Source organism: Coregonus lavaretus (assembly GCF_964263955.1).
Source record: "Coregonus lavaretus genome assembly, chromosome: 3".
Taxonomy (NCBI): Eukaryota; Metazoa; Chordata; class Actinopteri; order Salmoniformes; family Salmonidae; genus Coregonus; species Coregonus lavaretus.
In genome coordinates this window covers 69835859-69847173 of record NC_139990.1, presented here as the reverse complement: position 1 = coordinate 69847173, position 11315 = coordinate 69835859, and the positions used below count along the sequence as shown (strand labels likewise).

At 43.3% G+C, this 11315-nt stretch overlaps 1 protein-coding gene across 1 annotated transcript in view; it reads right to left on the bottom strand.

The window, feature by feature from the left end:
* Positions 1-200: 200 nt before the first annotated feature.
* LOC311125701 (calsyntenin-3-like) overlaps positions 201-11315 on the bottom strand; it is a 32299-nt gene continuing 21184 nt past the window's right edge. The window contains 9 exon segments of the mRNA XM_084158431.1: positions 201-2077; positions 2228-2412; positions 2745-2880; positions 3121-3266; positions 3559-3720; positions 5272-5498; positions 9629-9777; positions 10175-10323; positions 10467-10526. Coding sequence (XP_084014557.1) covers positions 1925-2077; positions 2228-2412; positions 2745-2880; positions 3121-3266; positions 3559-3720; positions 5272-5498; positions 9629-9777; positions 10175-10323; positions 10467-10526 — 1367 coding nt within the window. The 3' untranslated portion in view covers positions 201-1924.

Below are 11315 nucleotides of genomic sequence, written 5' to 3'. Positions count from 1 at the left end.
TTTCTGTCTCAAACTCAAAAACCCAAATTCTCATTATCTCAGGAGAGGAACGAAAATATAATCTGGTTATTCCTGAAATATGTAGGTTTTTACCAAGGAATTTATGTATTCTCTGAGACCATCCAAAAAGTACTCAGAAGATGGTAGTGATAGTGAAATCTTTTTAAATTGATTATTTGCTTTAAAAACAGGCAGCATTTAGACGTCATCAGAGTGTTTTATTATGAACTTTGAAATGTTTTCAGACAGTTATCAATAGCAATAATCTTCATAATCCATGTTATCATTGTATCAATAATTACAGTTAATGTCCCAATAGTAACCATAGTAATAATATAAGTAATTAATGTAATTTTTATTCCATTCTTAATATTACACTGAAAAACAACAGGCTTTATTTACTGACAGGTTTATCATTGCACATTGACACACAGACAGACAGCAATAAACACAGAGGGGGGAAGGGTGAAGGAGGGATGGAGGGAGGTGGTACATTCAATAAACCAAAGAGATGGTGGGGACCGGCATGAAAAGAAAAAGACAAGAGGGAAAGAGGAGATAAGGAAAAGAGAACGATTTGAGAATATTCTAGGGAGGTGTGAAAGAAGGAAGGTATGAGAGAGAAAGGTGAGAGAGGTGACAGAGTAGCTATTTATCACAATGTGCCCTCCATTTACTGTGATTCAGATATGAACAATATTTTTAATTACAACAATTCAACACACAAATGAATACACTCATCAAGCCAGGAATCATCATCCTTATTACCACTACTATTATTATTATTATTACTCCGTATTCTGATGGTGTAACCTTAGAAATATACAATAGTTGGTCAAATGATAAAACAATATAATTGGTAATAAATAATATGTATATGCAGCTCCCTCTTTAAGAGTACAGACAGAGAGCAAGCGTTGACTGCAATAACAATAATATCAATAATTGTATGTACAGAAAATGTAATACAATCAAAACTGCCCAAGCTGAGCTGACATTCTGGATACAGCGGGTGTTGTGGTGTGTGTGTCGTTGTTGTAGTGAGGTTGTTACGAGAGCGGTGGGTGGTGAGAGTGCAATGGTGTGGTGGGGGTCACTGGGGTTGTGGTAAGGGTCAGAGGTCACAGAGTGACATCACAAGGTTACTCTATGCCCTTATCGGCAGCTTGTTTGGTTGTCTTGTAAAACCTTACAATGAAAGGGTTCTACCAACCAATACGATTTTACATTTAAAAGTCTACCCTGACAAAAGGAAAGTTCTGAAAATGTACACTTTTGCGTGAACAATTTATTTTATCTAATTTAGCACATCACATACAGTATATGAAGCACGTCATACAGAGTATGTAAAAAAACGACTAGATTAAATCTAGAGGTGTGTGGGATAGCGTCAGGATCAGGGCTTGTGTCTATGTGTGAGGGACCTACACAAGGCTGTGTGTGAATCGATTGCTTCAATACTCATTTTGTGTGGTTGGCAAAGGTGTCTGAAGTGTGATATAGAGATAGTAAAACATATACAATCTTAACTTTACAACTAAGTTGTAGCCACGGTCTGGCCTGTGTCATTCAGACTTCCAGGACAATGTCGATTCCCTGTGAGTTAGGAATTAGTGCACCACATACAATTTTTGTTGGTTGTTTTGGTCAGGCGATTAGAGTATACTGTATATATTGTGCTGTAGAACATTTACCTGGTGAAAGATTTAATGCTCTGTTATTGGCTATAGATCACTAATGGTGCTGTGGTGTTGCGGTAATACAGTGTGCGTTGTTGTGCGTTGTGTTGTTGAGTTTACATTCCATAGACTAGAGGTGTCAGCAGTTTTCGATATTTAAACGCGTTGAGAAGAGTGTGTGAGTGGCGAGACGTTTTGTGGTTTCCATAGTAATGGGTGCTTCCAGAGAGAGCGAGGCGATTGGCTTAGTAGCGACGGGGGTTGCTGTCTCTGCCCTCTTTCTTGATGATGATGATTCGCTGGTCGTCATTGGCGTCATCGGGCGACTCTACCACTTCCTCGTCCTCCTCCCCCTCACCTTCGGTGTCGGCTGAGATGCCCATACGAGACTCATAGGACTGAGAGAGAGAGTGAGAGTGAGCGAGACGAAGAGAAAGGGGATAAAATAATCATTAGAATCGTCTCTACTCTTAAACCAAACTCAAAACTTCCACACTGAAATAAATAAAAATATATTCTATTCCACAAAAACACGGATAGAGCTTTACCTCCATGGGGTTGACGATGATGGTGAGGGCAGAGTCATCCCATTGGCCGCTATCCTCCTTAGACCCTCCCCTGGCGCCCTCACCACGGCGGTGGATGGAGCGGATTCGAAACACTCCCAGTATCACCATGATAACCAGGAAGCCCACGCACACCATGATGATGACTGTGGCCGCTCCTGGCACCACTGTCAGTGGAAAATAAGATTTTTATATGAACCTTACAGCCACCATCCTGTCATTGATGTCAGTGACACTGCCATCTTGTGGTGAAAATGAACCTGTGAACGTTGTAAAATGTGTATTTTTCATCTCTATTTTGAGAGTGGATAGGGGATTTCCCAATAGAAATAAAAGGAGATGGTATAGAGACACCTTCATCTATCTGTTTTTATGTGTCTGGATTTAACATTGAGCAAAACGGATGTACTCAGGAATATAGAGCATAGTTCTCCTGTAAAAGGTAAATCAAGCGAAAAAGGACAACATTAATACTGTGGTAAATGAAGTGTGTATAAACCTGAGTTGTGGTGGGGGTTAGGCAGGGTGTGTCCGCTCAGCTCCCCAGAGTGGTGAGACGGGTGAAGGAACTGCTGTTGGGAGGCCAGGAGGTGAGACGGGTGGTACAGACTGTCCAGGGAGTGCAGGAAGTTCACCTGAGAGCAAGGATGGATGAATATATGGATGGACAGAGAGTGTGTGAGTGAAAAAATAAGAAAAGAAGCCTTGTCACAGAACCTCTTACTAACTGAACTAATGCTGGGCTCTCTCTCTACCCACCAAATGCTAGGTTAAAACCACTTAGCTAGTGCCCCAGTATTGTACACCCCATTGAAGCTTATTTGCTAACCAATTTTGGGTTAATTACGGCCTCTATGGTCAGTTAGATTAATTACCTCCAGTGTGAGCTCGTTGCTAGTGTATCTGCCATTCATCTCGGAGCAGGACAGACGGAACCGCCTCTCAAAGCGGGCCGAGCCTTTAGCCAGCCGGTAACGGACGGACCGAAGGACATCCTCATACACGGAGATGGACTCAGCTCCTAACAGAGAGAGAGAGATGATGAGAGGTGGAGAGTAGGACGTTTAGGGGCATTTCAACACTGAGGAAACAGTAAGACGAAAATAAAATGCTAAAGTTTGTGAACATGAGATAGAGGTGCGATGCAATACGCAACATAGCCTTATGTGTCATTTCAAAACCTCAACTAATCACACCATGCTGAATTGACCCTTAAGTATTTATACTTGGAATATCGTTTTTCAACGGGAAAAGTTTAAACATAGCTGAAGTGGGTCTTTAAAATAAAACAGAATAGGGGAAATGAGCGGTACCTGTGATAGCGATGTAAGCAGTGGTGTTGATTATCTCCAGACCCCTCTCTCTCAGGGCATCCATGTCCATCAGGAGCTCCTCCCTCTCTGGGTTTAGCTCCTCCCCCAGGGGTTGGACCTCACAGCCGTCCAGAGTGTGGGCCACGGCGTCTGACATCAGAGCTGGGGGTCATGGGGGGAGAGAGAAGAACGGAGGAGAGAATGAGGAATTGAGAGAGGAGAGAGGGAGGGCAAAAGATGAAAAGAGGGGAAAGGCAGAGAGCAAAGCAGAGAAAAAAGGAAGACAGAGAGAGACAGAAAGAAGACAGTTAAAAGGAGGAACAATAAAAAAAAAGAAACGGCACTATAATGACTGATTACCCAATCTTATAAAATACAGATAAGGACGAGAGAACGCAGGGAACGGGTTAGGGCCGGGGGGGGGATTAAGTGGATAAGAAGGGACTATCCCATTATGGAGAGACAGAATAAAGTACATAATAGATTAGGTAGTGAGCCACAGATAAAGCATTGGCAGAGTCTATTTTCTCTGTTGCTACACAGCTTTATCAACTATGTCCTGACCTGAACAGACCCCATGCAGGAAGTGGCTCTTGTTACATAACCATCATCATCCTCATAACAGATACACACATAACGGGTGACAAACACAGATGTGGTGTGCTTCCTCTCCAATATACAGCCGTTGCACACATACATAGGGTTCTCACTTGGAGATGCACAAGGCAAATCTAATAATAGTACTGGGTCTGTGTGGTCTCAGTTGGTATTCAAGCACACAAACATTGGGGGAAGTTAATGGGTGGAGGGGGGCTGGATCAGAGGTGAATATATGTATAGATGGATTAGCTGATGATGTGCACACTTCAATAGGGCAGAAGTCTGAGTTGATTCTGGATGGCCAGATAGCTACCAACAATGACAAAAAACTGCCATGTGGGGAATCGTAAGTGACTCATTTCAGCTAGTTCATCTTGTTATTCTTCTTGATACCGTGTCTTTTTTTTAGATGTTTTGATTGATTTCATGTCAATGCTAATATGGCTCTAATTCGCTAGCTAGCTAACCAACAACTGTAACAATGTATTTGAGAGACAACAAGTGCTCATTGGGCAAATGTATTTATGTTTTCAATAAACATTGGAGACGGAATATAGTTAACATGTTGTCAACAATCTAAGCCAACCCAGTCTGTTTTGCCCCATAGTTGCGCATGTTGCAAAACAACCAATCTAGAGGTAGGAAACATGTAGCCCAATTCAAATCTGATTTAGAAGAAAGACAGATCTTACGTCACATTCTGTGTCAGCAGACATATAATTAAGTAGCACTGCTAGTAAGTGGAAATAGTTTCAGGTGTAAGAAAAACAAGTGATCTGTAAGTTTGAGATCCATGCCTCAGCCCTGTATGACTATTGAAAACAGGCTGAGATCTGGGGTAGAATCTAAGTAAAATATGCACAGTTTGATTGATGATTTAATGTGTTCCGACACACTGAACACACTAAGTGGCAAAGACCAGACAATGGTCCATATGTAATCAGTTGTGCTCGCATAATTATTTTTAGAAGCATCAATCCGTGTGCAGTAGGTTTCCTTCCTACATAAAATGCTGGTAAAATGCTCTCAAAACGATTAGATTGATGTGATTGGAATGCACTAGTCTCTACCCCCGCATTGTAGTATTCATGGAAGGGCTCTTTCCTGGCTCACCTCCTCCCTCCATGCCCTGAGCGGCTGTGTTCACAGCATGAGACAGGGAGCACACGATCCTCAGCTCTGGGAAGAGGGGTACACCACGTGGGCCCTCGAATTCAGGCGCGGGGCGGACCAGGTGGGGGCCCACACCAGACAGGGAGATCTGAGGGGCGTCAGGCTGAAGGACCACCAGGTAGCCCTCCAACTGCCTGAGGGTAAGACAACTCTCCTCATTGAAACACCTAGGGTGAAGAGAGGAAAGAGAGAGAGAGAGAGAGAACATGGTGGGGGGGGGGGGGGGGGGGGGGGTGCAAATAGGGTACCAGTTATTCTCTATAAGTAAACAGTTTTAGGACTTGATGATTAGCCAAATCAGGTGTGTTAGTGTTGGTCTAGGACAAAAGCCTGCACACACTGTGGATTTCCAGGACCAGGATTGATAAAACCCTGGACTATATTATATTGCATGCAGTGTCTACAGTAGCTGATACTAATTCTGCCACTTTTCAGAAGCACTTTGAAATGGTATTATTATTTGGCGATTCAGCAGTTGATTTATGATTCAAGTGGTGCTTTGAGTTGTTTAGTGTGTGAGTGTTGGAACTGCAGTAATACTATCTCTGTCCCCTGTAGCTCAGTTAGTAGAGCATGGCGTTTGCATCGCCAGGGTTGTGGGTTCGTTTCCCACGGGGGCCAGTATGAAAAATGTATGCACTCACTAACTGTAAGTTGCTCTGGATAAGAGCGTCTGCTAAAATGACTAAAATGTAAAATGTAAATGTTTCAGTGAGCAGCTGCTATATCTGACTCTCCACAAGGGCCTGCTGTTCAGCCATCTGGTGGAACTGCTGACCTCAAATCAGTCTCATCTTTAAACACTATTAAAAAACATCCCCTCCAACTACTAACTGAGAATCATACTGAAGAACACACTAGAAAAGCAAACAACATCCTGACCTGGAATCGGACTAATCTTAAGAACACAAGCAAAAAAATCCACATGACCCGAAAACAGATCTCAAAACAAGCATAAAAACACCACATCAATGTTGTACCTTAAATCCGACTAATCTTAAAAACACAACATTAAACACAGCTATTTATGTAACTCTACTCCACAGGGTAAGATAATGAGGATTGTCTGTTGTTGCATCACTTCCTGTGATAGATCAGATGGAACAGATACTAAAGAACATAGATAGGTAGGACCTACATGCACTTCACAACGTGCATAAATATTTAAATCGACAAAGTGGATAAAAAAGGACCCGTGTAGGCCTATATGGTGCATTAACCCAAAAATAGAAAACATTTTTCTGGTTATCCATGAAGTGAATACAATGTGCGATACACTGTGGCATGAAAATAAACTGTTTCAAGATTAGATGCTTCAACCGTGCTTCCTGTTACCCAAGGCTAGATTAACTGGTCGAGCAAAAGACCGGGACTCAAATATCAGCTGCAAATCAAGCTCCACTCCTTGCACAGGGATGATGTCCTTCAACATACCAGTATATCCTTGTGCTCTGATACATTTGCTGAGTAAAAGTTTCAAGTTTTAATGTCACATGCACAAGTACAGTGAAATGCCTTTCTTGCAAACTCAAAACCCAACAATGCAATAATCAATAACAATGTATTACTAGAAATAAGAATAGGAAATACACAATAAAGTAAGTAAGTAAGCATACTATATACAGGAAATATTTAAAAAGTCAGATCCAATACCATATTTACATGTGCAGGGATACTGGAGTGATGGCGGTAGATATGTATAAGGGTAAGGGGACTAGGCAACAGGAGAGAAGATAAACAGAGTCGAAGCAGCTTGTATGTGAGTGGGTGTGCAGGTGTGTAGAGTCAGCATAAATGTCTGTGCATATTATGTGTGAGTGAGAAAATTATGGAGTGAGTGTTTGTGTGTTGGAGTGACAGTGTGTGTGTGTGTAGGGCCCTGCGAGTGTGCATAGAGACAGTGCAAAGATTGAAATAAAAGGTAAATAAAAAAGGTGTCTACATGTTCTTCCCCCAAGTTGTATAAGAACCTTAGAATAAATGAATGAATAAATTATTTCATTCATCATTAGCCTGGGTACCTGACGACCTTCAATTATCTTATGTTGTTAAACAATGGATAGACAATGAAAAATACCCAAAACGAGGCAGAAACAAACTGGCCCCCAGGCTACATCACCATGGATGAAATACTCTGTCACAGAGAGGATAGGTTGTGGTGAATGAATGCCTTTAGAGATATGATACAAGTAACTGCGGACCAGAACATAAGTCAAAGATAAGATACCCCCAGTTTATAATGACAGTTTGGGATGACGTCATTCATTTAACATCGTGCTCTTTCACGCCATACCATTCCTTATCAACTACTCTAGCCAAAGTCCATGTTTATTGAGATCAATGTCCAATGAATAGCTCTCTTCCACTGAGCAGTCCTGGAAACCTGCACCCACAGCTCTGGAATACTGCTGCATTCATTGTGACATTATGTTTTACCTGCGCTGCCTCTTTTAACCCATATTTCTAGTTTATGTACACTAGCACTGTCAGTGTGTGTGCCTGTGTGTGTTAAAGTTTCAAGTTTTAATGTCACGTGCACAAGTACAGCGAAATGCCTTTCCTTCAAGCTCCAAACCCAACAATGCAGTAATCAATATCAATGTAGTACTAAAAATAACATAAGGTAGAACAAAAACACACAATAAATAAAAATAAGAAAAACACAAGAAAGTAAACTATATACATGGTCAGTTCCAGTACCATATTTACAATGTGCAGAGATACTGTAGTGATAGAGGTAGATATGTATAGGGGTAAGGTGACTAGGAATCAGGACATATGATAGCAGCGTATTTGATGATTGTATGTGAGTGTGTTTGCGTGTAGTCAGTATAAATGTGTGTGCATGTTATGTGTGTGAGCAAATTAAGTCAGTGTATGTGTGTGTGTGTGTGTGTGTGTGTTGGAGTGTCAGTGTGCATGGGTGTGTTGAGTCTTGTGAGTGTGCAGAGACAGTGCAAAAAAAATAAAAATAAAAATACAAGGCTCAACTCAGATAGTCCGTGTAGCCATTTTGTTAGCTATTGGCTTGGGGAGAGAAGCTGTTCAGGAGCCTGTTGGTGTCAGACTTGATGCACCGGTACCGATGCCGTGCGGAAGCAGAGAGAACAGTCTATGGCTTGGGTGGCTGGAGTCTTTAACAATTTAACAACACCGCCTGATATAGAGGTCCTGGATGGCAGGGAGCTCGGCCCCAGTGATGTACTGGGCTGTCATCACCACCCTCTGTACCGCCATGCGATCGAGGGCGGTGCGGTTGCCATACCAAGCAGTGATGCAGCCAGTCAAGATGCTCTCAATGGTGCAGCTATATAACTTTTTGAGGATTTGAGGGCCCATGCCAAACCTTTTCAACCTCCTGAGGGGGAAGAGGTGCTGTCGCACCTTCTTCACGAATGTGAGCGTGTGTGTGGACCATTTTAAGTCCTTAGTGATTCGGACACTCTCGACCCGCTCCACTGCAGCCCTGTCGATGTGGATGGGTCCACAATCAGCTCCTTGGTCTTACTGACGTTGAGGGAGAGGTTGTTGTCCCGGCACCACACTGCTAGGCCACTGACCTCCTCCCTGTAGGCTGTCTCATCGTCGCCGGTGATCAGGCCTACCACCGCCGTGTTGTTAGCAAACTTGATAATGGTGTTGGATAATCGTGGGTGAACAGGGAGTACAGGAGGGGACTAAGCACGCACCCCTGAGGGGCCCCCGTGTTGAGGGTCAGTGTGGCGGAGGTGATGTTGCCTACCCTCACCACCTGGGGTCAGCCCGTCAGGAAGTCCAGGATCCAGTTGCAGAAGGAGGTGTTCAGTCCCAGGGTCCTAAGCTTGGTTTCGAGCTTGGAGGGGACAATGGTGTTGAACGCTGAGCTGTAGTCAATGAACAGCATTCTCACATAGGTATTCCTCTTAAGTGGGTAAGGGCAGTGTGGAGTGCAATTGAGATTGCGTCATCTATGGATCTGTTGGGGCAGTATGCAAATTGGAGTGGGTCTAGGGTGTCTGGGATGATGGCGTTCTACAGGATGGTAGACATTGTGGCATGAAGCCTTAGAGTTCTTGCGAACAGGAATGATGGTGATCAGCTTAAGACATGTGGGGATTAGAGACTGGGACAAGGAGAGGCTGAAAATGACCGTGAATATGCCTGCCATCTGTTCTGCGCATGCTCTGAGAATACGCCCTGGAAATGTCCGGCTCCGCCTTGCGACAAGTTGACCTGATTAAAGACCTTACTCACGTCGGCCTCGGAGAGCGAGATCACTTAGGCCTCTGTGTGTGTGTGTGTGAGTGTGTGCGTGTACCTGAGGGAGGTGGTCAGTTTGAGTGGCCTGACTCCAGGGGTGGCGAAGCGGAGAGAGTTCCTGTAGGTGACCTGTTGCACAGCCCTGTTGAAGCTCTCAATGTCATCACCCTCCAGAACCAGCACAGACTGACTGGGGTTCACATGCACCTAAAAGGTCAAAGGTCAAGAGTTCATGCTCCGAGGTCACACACCCCTCATAGTCACACACATAGTTAATTCTGGCTATGTATTCTCTTTATGTATTTCATCGGTACCACCGTTTTGGGACTTCAGTTTTGATTGACTGTAACGTGCACAGAAAAATATTATGCAGTAGACTCCATATCCATCAGGGGGAAACTAACCCTTTGTAAACAATCATCTGAGTAGGACATATAGCAGTGGTTAAAAAAACGTTAGGGTGCCATGACCTATCAAACCCTCTAGATGAAGAAAATAAAAATTATGGTCGTCAAAGCCCACTCTTAAGCCTTAACCAAGTGAAACTGTCCACCATTTTGGAGACAGTGATCTATAGGACTCCTCTACAGTAGGGTGAGGTTACCTTCATGCCTGAGCCCAAGGTCTCCAGGTCTCCAAAGTCCAGCCCCTCCCTGCAGGCGTACAGACACTCCACCACACTGTGGGGCTCCACACTCCCTGGACGCACCGTCACCCCTGACAACAGGCCACGGTAACCACCCACGTACTTCCCTAAGAACCAGCAACAAAATGAACACAGTCAACACACACAAACAGATGAACACCCACACACAGGCTTACACAGACATATACGCGCATGCACGGACACGCACACACAGACACACACACACACTTCTAAAAACAAATGAAGTCACCCGTGTCTTTCCACTCAGGGATGGTGTTGTTAAGGATGTCCTTCTGTTTATCTTCTGTCTCTGTGGCGAGAAAAGAAGAAAGGTTAAAGGCCCCATACAGTCGTTTTTATATAAAATTATTTCTGGGTAACAATTAAGGACCTTACTGTAATAGATTTCCATTAAAATGGGGGGGAATCATTTTTAGCAACAACAAAAAAATGTCTGGGAGTGGTCTGAGTGGGGAGGGGAAAACTGAAAACTAGCTGTTGGCAGAGAGGTTTGGAACTCTATTTGTTATTGGTCTATTAACCAAGTTACTGCATAGTGATATAACCATGGAAAGCCGAAACTCCCGCCCATGCAAACCTGCTGATTAGAAGGTCCTGTGTAGATTGTATTTTCAAAAAGCAACTATCAGGAAATAACACTGATCATTTCTTTTTACTCGTTTACAGTGTTAGTTTCATCAGCTGTTGTAAAATATTATTTATACAACGGGTGGGTCTAATCCTGAATGCTGATTGGTTAAAACCGCATTCCAGCCGGTGTCTATTCCACAAATTACCACAGGCTAAATCTATGACCTTAAAATGCCTATTTACTCTGTTCCATCTGACCACGCAATCCACTGTCTCATCAGTCCAGCCAAGCAATTTATAAACTTGATCTCCATTATAAAAAGCATCTAGACATTATGTAACATTTCTTTTAGACTAACATTTAGTTTTCCTCAGCGGAGATTTGTATAAACCTTGCTGCCTCCCTCTGACATTTGCAACGTTGTTTCAATATTCAAATTCGATCTCCAGCTGTCCCATAGTAATGAACGTGTCGGGAGTCGGGATGAGACATACAGGCAGGCAGCTC